The 14,265-nt window shown below is 35.6% G+C and overlaps 2 protein-coding genes across 3 annotated transcripts; one reads left to right on the top strand and one right to left on the bottom strand.

Moving 5' to 3' along the window:
* The first annotated feature begins 63 nt into the window (after positions 1 to 63).
* On the top strand, positions 64 to 6,575 carry LOC103453326 (carbon catabolite repressor protein 4 homolog 1-like). 2 transcript variants are annotated; one of them, XM_008392866.4, is made up of 11 exons: positions 64 to 361; positions 1,426 to 2,131; positions 2,222 to 2,308; positions 3,438 to 3,524; positions 3,637 to 3,717; positions 3,829 to 3,909; positions 3,996 to 4,049; positions 4,133 to 4,221; positions 4,493 to 4,601; positions 4,805 to 4,946; positions 5,905 to 6,575. In XM_008392866.4, the coding sequence occupies exons 1-11, from the start codon at positions 201 to 203 to the stop codon at positions 6,111 to 6,113; spliced, it is 1,806 nt and encodes a 601-aa protein (XP_008391088.2). In that variant the 5' UTR covers positions 64 to 200; the 3' UTR covers positions 6,114 to 6,575. The 2 variants fall into 2 exon arrangements, with proteins under 2 accessions (XP_008391088.2, XP_017192397.1); XM_017336908.3 differs by having other exon boundaries at positions 3,829 to 3,912.
* A 1,000-nt stretch (positions 6,576 to 7,575) lies between these two features.
* LOC103453327 (protein CURLY FLAG LEAF 1-like) lies at positions 7,576 to 8,404 on the bottom strand. The gene is made up of 2 exons (XM_008392867.4): positions 8,174 to 8,404; positions 7,576 to 8,025 (listed from the first exon to the last, which is right to left on the bottom strand). Exons 1-2 carry the CDS (start codon positions 8,402 to 8,404, stop codon positions 7,576 to 7,578), a joined length of 681 nt encoding a protein of 226 aa, XP_008391089.1.
* Positions 8,405 to 14,265: the final 5,861 nt, after the last annotated feature.

Below are 14,265 nucleotides of genomic sequence, written 5' to 3'. Positions count from 1 at the left end.
TATAATTAGAGCAGAGAGAGAGGCCTCTCCATCTTCCTCCGCGTAAAACCTCTGATAAAACCCCCAAAACCCCATTAATTTTTCTCTCACAAAGCTTCAATCTTTTGCTTAAAAGAGATCAAAAATCCCATTTTCCGCAAAACCCACCTCCCATTCTGCGCCAAAATCCCATTTTTTCTGGTAATGCCATTTGGGTTTCAATGGCTCAAGAATCTGGGTCGTCTGAGTCCCCCAATTGGAGACTCATTCTGGATTTTCCTTCAAATGCTCCTGTGTTCGGCTGCAGATTCCAGCCCTACATTCGTGTGGTCACACCCAAAGGCTCTTTTCAATTCCCGCCTCACGAGAATTCTTGCACCTGGTTAGCCTCTCTCTCTCGCTCTCTTAATCTTTCTGGGTTTTAATTTCTTGATGAATGTATGAATATATTCTTGTTTCTTCATGTGGGTTTTAATCACAATGCATGGCTTGTAAGTGGGGTTTTTATTAAACTTTTGGTTGCTAAAGAAACAGAGGTTTTTTGTTTAGTGAATTTTTGGTGAAATTTAGTCCCAATAAGGACAAGTAGGATTTTTGGTCCTAATTTGGAGAGTTGGGTTTTGGTTTCTTGAACCAAAATCAAGTTTTACATTCTTCTTTTTGCTCAAAGCAATCAAAATTACTTCTTGTAATAAAATTTCTGTTTTATTTCTTATGAAATGGGTAATTCTAGTCAATATTATTGCTCTGTTTTTTGGCTGAGAAAAATGGCTTCATTTGTCCAAGTGTATTTCTCTGTTTTTTGGCTGAGAAAAATGGCTTCATTTGTCCAAGTGTATTTCTAAATCTGTAAGAAATAAATAAATAAATGAAAAGTTGATGCTTTTTATGTTTATTTATTTTTATTTTGCTTCCTTAAAGGTAGGCGCTTGTAAGAGGCTTCATGAAATTTTGTTTCCCTAAAATAATGATATATAATTATAATTAAAGAGATGGTTTTTTTTTTCCTTATTTATTCAAATTTCAGACACTTAGGCATACCAATGAATAATTATAGCAGTAATTATGATCAACATAAATAAAAGTTACAGCAATAATAAAAATATTAACAATATAGTGAAAACAAAATAACAATACGGAACAAGAAAGGATAATAACTTGGTAATAAAAAAAACCAATACAGTAATAACTTGGTAATAACAATAATTTTGTTGTAGCCAAAATACGTTCACATGCAAATGAAGTAGAAGACGGTTTATTATATAGAAAAAAAAAATGGAATTTTTCGTGCATCCAAAGTGTTGAAATTGTTGTACTACAGCAACTTATTGTTGAATCGCAGAACCTGCTATGGCGGGTTCCTGTTCAGTACTCGTTCCAGTATACGGTAGCACTGCTGTTATCATGAGCAGTCTTACTAAAATCTCTCATTATTATATATTGTAGGTACCGAGAGAATGTTTGCTCGTCTTCCAATCAAGAGAAGGTTCGCTGTTTTGTCCACCATGACAAGCTGTCCACAATTCAGTGTAGAGTTTGTGTAGGTCAAAATCGACATACCAAGATAAGTTACTATTGCTCTAACACTTGTTATATGGCTGCCTGGAACAAGCACAAGTTGCACCATCATTTTGCAGATCCTGATCCACAAGCAGTGAAAATCATCAAGAGTTTTGGGCCTTATGGCTCCTATCCTGATTTACCTGGCTATCCGGATGACGATTCACAACCTGATGAGGCGGTGGAACAAGATGGGAAAACATGGATTGAAATGGGACCTTGGGAATATTATGTACCCACGGAGCATGATATTGGATTTTGTCTGAGGCTAAAAGTTGAAGTTGTTGATTCTTCAACGCGTACACAATTGTGCCCAGCAAGAATCGAAGTGACAGATCCTGTGATTTATCCTCCTCCTCATCCACCGCGTTGTACAATGTGGAACTCTTGCATCGCTGACCTCAAAGAACACTCTTCTAACGATGTAACATTTAGGGTGCTGTCCTATAATATTCTCGCTGATTATCTTGCTACTAGTGGTAGTAACCGGCACGATTACTGCCCAGATTGGGCTCTTTCATGGGCATATCGTCAGCAAAATTTACTTTATGAGATCATTGACTATGACGCAGATATCTTATGTCTCCAAGAGGTAACTACTCTGTTCTTAAATGCATATGTTTTTACGAGATCATTGCCCAAGACCGTTTTATTTTTTATATTTTTCCTCATGTACGGGCAGGTACAGAAAGATCATTTTGAGAATTTCCTCAAACCTGAGTTGGCAAAATATGGATACTCGGTTGTATACAAGAAGAAAAAGACCGAGGTAAGGTGATATGGCCTGTTTAATAGAAATACATGCACTTCCAGGATTTACTGCTTAGAATAGTATCCCTTTGCCTAACGTATGCACCCTTGCAGCCACGGTTAGAATTGGTTAACATGGTGCTCTGGAATGTAGCTTCGCTTGTTTTTTCTGAGTTGTTACTTTATTGTCCTTGTAGTATACATTGTTGGCCCACCCCTTAAAAACTTAACCACTTGGAGTTCAATGCTTGTCTAACACGGTATGAGCCTGCGGTTTGAAACCTCCAATTCCTACTTTTTAGAGGAATTGCAAGGTGTATGGAACTTCGTATTAGTAGGTTGAAAGTCAAATTACAGGGCAACTGTGATAAAATTTGAGCTTGACCTATTTTGTTTATAGATAGAGTTGGTCTTGATTTTTTGTTCCCCAACATTAACCTGACTTGTAATAAAGCATTACTATACAGTATGAACTGCATCTGGAATAATTAACGTTTAAAAGTATATGAATTGTTAGATAAATATTGGTTTGCTTGCATAGCACTGTGATTGTAGGCATCAGCATTTGGTAAGTAGGTTGAGTTTCATACAGAATCCTGTATGAACAATGTCCTGCTACAAGGTGGGCCCGGTAAAAAGTCTGGTAAAAGGCCCTGTAGCCCTCTCATTTTCCTAGTTAATTGTGTCCACGAACTTTGACACATTAGTATGCCACCTTCCTATGGCCTTTTCATCAAAGACTTGGACAAAGCATCCTTGAGATTGTTCAATATAAGTTTTTAGGTAACAGGATGTCAGTTCTATGTAACTTGCTGATACTCAAAAATCTAAATACAATTTTTAAGACATCCAATTCATTCGCCCAGGTAATATTGATTTTTGCATTGCTTTCCGTTACAAATAATGAAATTAATATTTTAAAAATATAAGTTTTGTGCATTTGAATTCTTAATCATATTAATTACCTCCCTACCCAAATGTTCTGTGCAATGTGCATTCTGATTTCTGCACCAATTTGTTGATATATAAATTCTTCTAGAAAAGTGGGAGCATATCTTTTGCTTTATGTGGTCTAACGACAATCACTTAACCGAAAATGCTTGATGGCATTATATCATGGTAATATGAGTTTAATGGATGTCTTTCAGATATTTACGTTTAAGTCCCAGCTTACAGTTGATGGATGTGCTACATTTTACCGTGATCAACGCTTCAAAGAAATTGCAACATATGAGGTGAGGAAGTTCTCGCTTGTACTTACCACGAAAATGGAGAAAAAGCAAGGAAATCTATCTATGTGAATATATGCATGCTGGAGGTATTTAATGGTTCTGGTTTTCTTTGCAGCTTGAGTTTAATAATTCAGCAAAGCCCTTTGTAGATTCATTGGATGGTGAACAGAAAAAAGAAGCTCTCCGTCTGTTGAAGGTTTACATCTCTAGACTCTCGTATAGTTTTTACTCTTCACTATGTTCTAGTGGCTTTTGTTTCTGCTTCACAACTGTTTGTTATATCAGCTTCTTGTACTCGATTTTGTAGGACAATGTTGCACTTGTTGTTATATTAGAAATGGTGGAAAATGAGGGCTCTTCTGATGGCAATCGACCTAGAATTTGTGTGGTAGTATGTCTATTTCAAATTATACAGCCTTATATCATAAATCCTCGAGTGCTGACTGCTGACACAGTTGTCCCTTTTGACCATAGGCAAATACCCATATACATGCAAATGTACAAAATCCAGACATTAAATTGTTCCAGGTACAGTGTGTAAAATGAAACTCTTCCTTCTACTAGTTTTGAGTTTAAAAAGCAGAATTGACTCGCTTCTTTTCTGGTACAAGGTTGTAACCCTCATCCATGCACTTGAGAAAATTGCCGAGTTGAAGATTCCCCTGCTGATTTGTGCAGATTTGAACTCTCTGCCTCAGAGGTTAACCTTCTGCTACTGCTACTGATTGGCTTCTGAGACTATGATGGAAGAATTGCTACAGTCCCTGATTTTCCATTTACGATTTTTTGCACTCATTGATTGATTCCATTTTTCTCTTGAACTAATATATCCAATTGGATATATTAATTATTATTCCTAACAAACCAAACCTCCTCTTTCCATATATTTCTCTTCTTAACTTTGGCGACTATTTATTTCTACTTGGGATGATAAATGAAGGTTAGACTGATATTCACACTCAACATTGCAGTGATCCTTATATGTTCATAAGCAAGGCCAGAGTTGAGATTCTTCCCATCAAGGAAACTGATAAATCGGGCATATTGCAGACACTCAAGCTTTCTCATCCATTGAATCTGGTAAGGCCAATGTATCCCTTAATTCCCTACTGACCAATTCTCTGCTCCTTTTTTAATCTCAGCTCCTACTGAACAATGTATCCCAACCCGCACCTCTAAAGCTGGTTGAGGTTCTGAACATCTTGCAAGAATTTGAATTCTGCAGAGCTTATCGTTTTTGTGATCATTTTAAAGCGCTGAAAAGTTGTTCTTTTCTTTTCCAGGTAAGTGCATATGCAACTTTTTTTCAGTCTGATGGGGTCGAGGATCACCAACGTGAGAAGATGGATCCTGAAACCAGGGAGCCTTTGTTCACCAGCCACACACCATCCTTCTTTGGAACTTTAGATTATATATTCTACACAGGTACCATTTGAGTTTTATAACGTATCTGATTTTTCTCTGCTAAAACTTTGAACAAAACGTGTATGATGAGTAATTGAAAGTTCAATATGAATCTGTATTAACAAATTATACTTTTGAAAGACCTCATAGGTTTCTGTCCACTACTTATATGTCTGTCACTTGAGAGTCGAGAGCTAGGTGCTTTCACTTTCTTTTTCTTTTTTTTTTCTTTCTAAGAGAGATCCAAGCATCTTAAGGAGGCTTAAATTATTTTCCAAAAGTATCCTTTCATGTATGATGTATGGCAAGTGCCTTCGCCCATGAGCGGTAGGTCTCGGGTTCGAGACTTGGGAGCAGCCTCTCCATAAAATAGGGGTAAGGCTAGCCGACATTCACCTCTCCCAGACCCTGCGTAAAGCGGGAGCCTTGTGCACTGGGTACGACTTTTTTTTTTTTATCCTTTCATGTATGTGTTGATTAAGTTCTACCAAAATACTGGGCTGATAGTCAGACAACTGTATCAGGAAAGTGGCATTGCATATAATAATATGCAATTGGATGTATAGGGTAAACTTATTTTTTGTTCTTTCTAAATTCAGTCACGAAACTTATAGGGTAAACTTTAGAAAAAGAATATTTTGACCTCCCAAGGTTGCTTATGTAGAACGATTCAGAAAGACGTTTCTAGCAATGACTATATCTAATTGGATGTATTTAAAATCTTGTGAAAGTTTCTTATCGGTTCATTCTATAGCAACGTGTATTTCTTTCTTATTGGCTTCCAAGGCATTGCAAATCTAACATTTTTGTTATAGTACATCATGGAATACATTACGAGAGTAATTGCATTTTCATAATGTATAAGCATACGGCATTGCTGTTTAGGCTTTCTGATGTATATAATTAACACCTTGTTCACATTCTGAATTTTGTTTTATTCATCGTTTTCGTTGACTGTATGTATAATGCTTTCCTGCAGCTGCTAGCTTGAGGCTTGACAGCGTATTGGAGCTTCTTGACAAAGAAGGTTACCTTCCATCTGCTAAATGGTCATCAGACCATATTGCCCTCATGGCAAGTTTTTCTCTTGAGACAAGCACTTACAATCGGAGCTCAGAACCTCTTCCAGAGAGCCTAGGGCAGCACCCAACATTTTTGCACAACAATAAAGTTTTACAGGAAAGCTGAAGATGATTGAGAGATTACTTAGTCCGATAATCAGTACGGAATGAATTCAAATTCTATACAAAACCCGCAGCTGGCAAAGTTGGTACTTGCATAGGATACATGAAAATACACAGAAGATTAAAGATTAGCATCGATCTCTACAGTTTCGTCGATTTAGGTCAAGATGTAGATACACAGAAGAAGATTAGACACAGAAGGGAAGATTAGCATTCAAATTTTCTTCCTTATACACAGTGACAATTCATCGTTTTTTTCTTTTCTAACATGGTAACTTTTCAGGGACCTCGTCTTTCTGTAAGATTGACTTGAATGCTGCTCTATAGTTGAACATTTTCCGTTTCTGGTAATTTTTACGATTCGTGTTTAGAATGTTCTTTCTCCTAATGGATATTAATGGATTTTTGGATATCGGACATGTTATGTTTTGACAGTGAATGATTAACCACTCCCGTGTTGATTTCATCTGATCAGGGGTTTTAATTTACATTTTTATGGTCTTTACCATGAAATTTTTTATTTTCTAGTGTCAGCTGGCTGCATGAGCAGCATTTGCTCTTGGTATTTTCTTTTTCCCAGAAGTTCATCAGTTTTGTAGTTGGCTATTTTTACTTTGATCTCACTATAAACCTCAATTACCTAAAAACATTTGGGTAAATCTTTTAGTTTAACTCCTCCAAAAAGTAAAAGGTCGCCCTTGTTAACAGTCGGGGAAACATGTGCGGTGAGATTTCATCAGAAATAAAAAGGCAAAAAGAATAAGAGATGCGTGTACTTATATGCTGACACCAGTTTCATCCTAACCATAATAATAATAATAATAAATAAACAACTATTATTATCACGCTGGAAGTTTAATTTTGCCTCATAAAAGTGTTTTTTTTCAAAATATAAAATATTCAGAATGCAGAATTAGAATTTTAGAGTGTTACCAATAATTCCGTAAAAAAAACTTATAATTCTATAAAATAATAATAAATGCGATGATGATACCTACGCCAGTAAATTGTAGACCTCCACTATAAATCGTCTTTAGTTTGCAACGGTTGATGGTTCGATCTCATCCAATATACTTATAAAGCAAAGAAATAAAATCCTTGAGACAGATTAAGAAAGGTAGAGCATTTATATATAATCAGTAGCAGACCATGATTACCGACACCCATGGTTTAAACAACTTTAGTAGTAGGATAATAAGCTTCATTTATATTTACATTAGGTAGAGAGGTCTCTCTCTCTCTCTCTCTCTCTCTCTCTCTCTCTCTCTCTATATATATATATATATATATATATTAGCACTCTTACCAGTCATTTTTCTAATAGAGGAGGAAGATGAAGCTATAAATTGACAGAAATTTAAACCCTCCAGGAAGAGTATAACACAGAATATATAATTAACTGTTAAATCATATGGCATGCCTTGTCTTAGTCTTAATTAGCAGAAGCTTAATTACTAGCTAATTAATTAACACATGAAGCTACTAGTACGCCTTGGCTTGAAATTGAATAGGTTTGGGGGGCTCTGATCAAGTTGGTGCATGTACTTGCAGTTAGGGCATGCAGGAGAAGACCTGCACAGCATCACCAGCATGTGGCACTTGATGCACACAGTGGCCACCATCTCCTGCTGCTGCTGATGGTGATGATCAACATGAAACCCTAAATTAATAGGGTTACTTTTTGTTGGTCTGTGGGGTTCCATGAACAAAGCACTGAAGTTGTGTGTTGATGAAATGTCTGAATTAGCGTTGGATTGATCACATGATCTTAGGTTGAGCTCCAGGTCGAGGCTCATGGGACGACGACGACGACGATGATGATCAGCAGCTGGACTAGTTGGTGGCTCAGGGCTCCTCCTTGGGTCCCTTGAAGTCTTCATCTGAGTCCTTGTGTTGTAAAAATGTATCTGCCCCGACTGCATGTACACGATCGATAAAAAAAATAGTTTCTATTTAGAAGTAAAATACTAAAAACTGAAATGGTTATCTAACGGTATGCTATCTTTGTTACTTATGTTTATATAATTGAAACATACACAACACACACACATATATAAAATATACCTGAATATCAAGGCATCTTTGCCACTCCAAAGGCAATGGAGTCTCAAGGTGAAGCTCGATATCAAACAAGGATTTCGGTGTGCTTTGTGGTACTTTCACACGTTTTTCGAAAAGTTGCTCCGTATGATCGTATGGATCGTCGTCCCATTTTCTTTTCTTGGATGAATTCTCAAAGTCTGGGATTGCCTTCTTTTGGATTGGAGAAAGAGGATGAGCTTGAAAAGAAACCATAGCTCTAGCTGATTCAATCACTCAAAGATAAGTAGTTATACTCTCTCTCTCTCTCTCTCTCTCTCTCTCTCTCTCTCTCTCTCTCTCTTACACAAGCACACACAGAGAGCTGAGAGCTGGGGAGAGTTGAGAGGTTGAGAGATCGAGTTGGATTGGATTATATGTCAAATGGTTGGGAAATTTTTTTGGTAGTTATATAGGCTGGTGGAGTTTGGCCACAACTGCAAGGGAGGATCTAAGGGGCAAAATTTGAAGGTACAACTAAAAGAAACCTGGCCTACGCATGCATGACGTGCATTCCAAGTTGGTTGTATTAACTCTGATTATTATAGCTGAGAGAGAGCTCCAAGCCAGCTCTCTATTAAAGCCTACGATGTGAAATTCTAACCAACTCAACTCCTTGGTCTAATACCCCCAACCCCCCTGATCCTGATGCCACCCTAACACACCCAACTATATAAATCTTAGCAATGCATTTGGTCTCCATGGACTGTATACTGTACAAGAAAAATAATATAACTTCTGCCATATGACAATACTATGCAACGCAACGATTCAGTTAAAATATGACATGTGTTCAAATTTGATTACCGATTTTTAAGTTTTTTTAAAAACATTTTAAAAGTCATAACTAGACTATATATTGTGAAACTCAATAGTGATATCGGGTAGGAGCAACTTCACATAAGTTTTTTATGTCTCGAATTTAGTGAGGTATGTTATCCAAGCCATGCATAAGCCACAATTAAAAGCTAAATGTACACCAAAGCCAAATTTTAGCAAAACTATTGCACCACTCAACATTGTCATGTGGCAAGAGCAACTCATGCTTTCAAGAGTAAGCGAATTAAGCTAGCCAAGCTAAAAGCCAAATGTACACCGAATGCCAAGTTTTAATTTGATTATCGTGCCACTTGGCATGCAAGAACAATCACGTAAGTTTTCAAGTCATCAAAATTCAAATAGAACTGCTATTAACACTTTAGAATAGTCTTTACCCAAAATTACTATAAATTTATGTTGCTGGAACTCATCCCAAGCTCAAACTACTGTAACAGCCGGATCTATCGGGTGATTGGGACAACCTCACAAGTTTTTGCATGTATCCAAAAATTAAGTTAGCTAAGCTAGCCAAGCTAGAAGCCAATTGTAGACCAAAGGTCAAGTATTTACTGGATTGTTACATAATCGTAGCAAGAACAATTTAACATATATAACTCATGTCCTGAAAAGTAAGCAACCTAAGCTAGCCAAATGTAAACCAAATGCCGAGTTTTAAGTGGAATGTTGAGACTCAACGCTGAAATGCAACATGAACAGTTTTGTAGATGTTTCTCTTGTTCTGAATATTAGAAGAGTACATGTAAGCACTCTAAAATAGTTATCATGCACTCTCCAAATCCTCCAATTCCATTTTCCCCTTGATTTCTATAAGAGAGAAATTAATAATAACTATTTTGAAGTGCTAAAAACACTTCGATTTCAATTGAAGGTGAGCTAAGCTAGCCAAGCTAGAAGCCAATAGTTGAAAACCAAATGGACACCAAATGCCAAGTTATGATTCTTATGAGAGAGCGGTGAGATGGGAAAGAGGAGGGAAGAGGTGTGTGAAGTGGCCATTAAATGAGAAGAGTCTGTATACAGTTGAAGGAAGGTCTTGAATATCTATGGATCATTAATATACACAATAACTCCAACTTCCCACAATTAGGTTACTCAAAGAAAAACAAAAACCTTTAAAGCTCTCAACACCCAAACTCCTCTCTCCCTCACACCCGTCAATAACCACATTCCTTGCCATAAGCCATGAAATTAATCACTGCAACTAATTAAATTTGCTTTTAAAGCTCTCAACACCATCGGCTATTTGTGTTTTTTTTTTATAGGGAAATCAATGATATATGAGAACTGCTAAGGAGATTTAAAAGTGGGACTCTCTGTCATTTCATGTTTTTGGCACATTATTTTATAATGTTGGCACCAAAATTGTCGTTAAATTGTAAGATAACAGAAAATCCATGAAGAGTCTCACTTTGAAAGAGTCTCCTTAACATTTCTTATGAAATATTGAAAGTATGAAAACTTGATCGTAGACATAGAGGATTAAGTGAGACAAACTACACATCAGGACCCGAATTGCGGTTGACCATCAACTTACACATTCTCCCGACTCAAAGCAATTGGAAGGAACCAGACCCTCGATAGAATGTCCCCGGTCCCCCTACGAACTTGAGCCAACACCATCGGCCATTATATCCGTCATGCCCCTTATTTTATTTCTTCATTCAATATTTATTTTATTTTTTTTCTTTGAAGTATATATCTTGCAATTCATGACCCTATCCATTTGCTCCTAAGATCAGAAACTCTATTTATTCTTGGACCAACAATCAGATACTTTTCTTTTAACTATTGTTTAAAATTTGTTTACATATTTGGTGAACATTGAATATTTTTATTGTAATCAATCTATCCATTAAACATTTAAGTATATAGCTCATGTACTATAAACCTCATGCATCAAAGGTTCATTGATGTCACTGACCTTATAGTGTGGTGGTACCTCTACCCTTATTAAATAGGTAGTTTTGAGTTCAACTTCTAATAGACTAGGCTGTTGAATCCCACTTTTAAGAGAATAAGTACCTAATATACTTATGTCCTTCATGAGAGGTATGTACATGGCACTGGTTCATCGCTACAGTAACATCACATTTCAATGAAAAAAAGATATATGTAAGTTTTTATCTTCATTGGCATGGGACGGCAACGATAATGCATCTGTACCATGTAAGTTTCTCTCGTATTTCACAATAACAAAACAATAAAAAAAATATGATAAAAAAAACTAAAACAGGATATCATAAAAATGATATATTTATTGAGTTTTCATCTAACTGCTGGTTCTTTATTATTTATTTTGCATTTTCTCTTCTACCTTGATTATATCTCGTGAATGTGATATAGATAGCAGAGTGCAATTTTGGGTCAGAATTGGAGTGAGTGGAAAGGGCAAAAGAAAAAAGAAATTGCAAGTTTTGTTGGGCAATAAGTTCCTTTGTTTGGGAAAGATCTAAGCATACTCATGAAGGATGAAGCCATAAGGGCATTGGAGAGGAGGGTGTGCTTAGAAAAAAAATCACCAATCAAGTATAAATTGGAGAGGGACCCTAAATAGACTAGACAACTAATGACATAAATACCAGGCCTGTTTATTGGTACTAGTCAAAAGAGCTAGGACACAAAAACTAGTTTTCCTAACAAAGGGGCATTTTTGTAAGGTAGCCACCAAATTGAAAACAAGAATGTAAGTGGAGAAAAGAAAAACTAGAAGAGAAATTATGATTGCAAGAATGTATAGTATTTGTGTTGAGTTTAAATTATGACTGATTCATTGTACGGCTTAGCCTAATTTTTTTTGTCATTTAGAATAGAATATTGTTGTATAAAAAATGAGTTGCTATTAGCACTCTAAAAAAGTCATCATGCACTCCAAATGTATAACAATACAAGGAAAATTTTGTATAAGGAGTGCTGTTGACATTTCCATAGTGCAAAGAACAACAACAAAAAAAATAAGGTAAGAGAAAATTCATGAGTATCTGTCTTTGAATTGCAGTTTTGATCTTAGAACTAAAAATTCATGAGTATTGGTGTTTGAATTGTCACAACATAAAGTAATGGTCATTTGGGGTAACTCCATTAGAACTTCTGTGTTACCCAAAAAATAATTAGGTTACTTCACATTATAATAAGTTCAAGGATCAATACTCCAAAAATTTTTAAGTTAGGGATCAAAGCTTCAATTAGGCAAAAGTTCGGAGACTAGTACCCTAGATTTATCAATAGATAATTACCAAAAGAATATATTTTTGAGAAAATCCTAAAGGGTCCCAAAGAGTATTAAAGGCTTTGAGGGAAGAGGGTTTCAAGTATTGTTCACCTGCCTTCATTAAATCATCTTGAATTCACTTAAATGCAGAATTCAAGGATGACCATCGAAACCACCCTCACTTACTTCGACACTCCTTTCTTTCGATCGTCACTCTCACCAGCACCAGCACCAGCACCAGCACTGGTTTTATTTCCTTCTGTTAAATGCTCCCAACCCACCTCTTCTTCCATTTATTTATACTCTCTCTCTCTCTCTCTCTCTCTCTCTCTCTCTCTCTCTGTGAAAATTTATTCATCAAGCTTCAATCAGTTTCCCCCATATAAGAATCAAGTGTCAGAATATCTACTCTCTTGTGTGTTCATAAATTCTAGAATTAATTTTCTTTTAATTAAAAAGAATGTTATTGCACTTATTTCTAGTGTCCTAGCAGGAAAATCCAGCTTCGGTACCGCATGAACTTAAGGAGGGAAAGAACCGACAATATTGCTTATATTCAACCGATTAATTTTATCGGTTCAACTTCAAAGTCACCAATTCTCTTCATAATTAATTGGACAAACGTATTTAACAACCATGCTCACCATCTTAAATGCTCACCATCTTAAAGTACCGAATGTAATGCATGAAAATCCTAATTCAACATTTGAAAACGTCCCATAGCAACTATATGAGATAAGCTCTATGGAACTGTGTTACGGGTTTCTTACGTATGTATCTCTCTTATAGTTTGTAATTGCATGAGACCATCTCCAAAGGAAATGTCAAATTATAAGAGTCAAATTATAATTGATGACTGATGTGGCAAGTAAATTGTCAAATGTTATTTTATTATTTAAATATAGTTTTAAATGATTGTAATTATTAAAAAAATGCTGAAATAAAATTTTTATTGATTGAAATGTTAGTAGAATAAGGGACCCACTATTAAAATGAATTAAAAATAAATTTAACATTGATGTCAAATTTGACATCAAATCACTAAGCCTTCAAATCCAGTCAACAAATAACACTTCAGTTGGAGAGACTTTTGAAATCAAATATACACAGTAGCATTCCACCTAGGATTTTGACATCTCCTTTGGAGATGCTTTGAGAACCCTAATTTAACTTTTGAAAGAGTCCCATAGCGACCATGAGACAAACTTTTATGCAACTATACATGTACACAGTTTTGATGTATTTCCCTCATCACGTGAATAATTGGTAAAGTGATATATACCGGTACTGGCAGAGCCAGTTAATGCCTAGGAAGGTTATATGACCCTTCTTACAATTTGGAAATGTGACCCTTCTTACAATTTGGAAAGTTGTATTTATATATGATATATTGATATAGCTTGGCTTTTATACTCGTTTGGATGTACTTTTAAAATGACTGAAAGTGCTTTTGGTGAAAATATTTTTAGAATCAATTCTTAGTATAAATGCAAGTAAATTCTGGAAAAGCACTTTAAGTGCTTTTGAAACCAAAAAATATTTTCTCTAAAAGTGCTTTCAATAATTTTAAAAGCATATCCAAACGAGCCCAATCTCATAATTTCATTATTTGCCTAATCAAATAAATGATATTTAATTTCATTTCCTCATACTTATATTCAATTTTTTATTTATTTGAGTTCTCATCAAGGTGCATATGTATATTTTCGTCAAAGGCGAGTTCTCATAACAATATAAAGATTGAGCCACCTAGTACTATGGTCTTGGTATTCTTCTTCACTTGTAAGTAAGAGGTCTTAAATTCGATTTTCGTCAAAGGCGAGTTGAACCACATTGTTGCTAGCCCATTGTGAGGCTAAGCCCATCTCTCTCTCTTTTGGTTTAGATAATATCGTTTGTTAAAAAAAACAATATAAAGGTTGGAAACTTGGAATATTTTTATGTTTAATAAGCAGATACTCATGACCATTTCTTCAGTAATTTTATGTAGAAGCTAATTTATCATAATTTTATGATCACTCAAGATTGA

Source organism: Malus domestica, chromosome 08 (assembly GCF_042453785.1).
Source record: "Malus domestica chromosome 08, GDT2T_hap1".
In the NCBI taxonomy this organism is placed as follows: Eukaryota; Viridiplantae; Streptophyta; class Magnoliopsida; order Rosales; family Rosaceae; genus Malus; species Malus domestica.
This window is presented reverse-complemented; position numbering and strand designations above follow the sequence as displayed.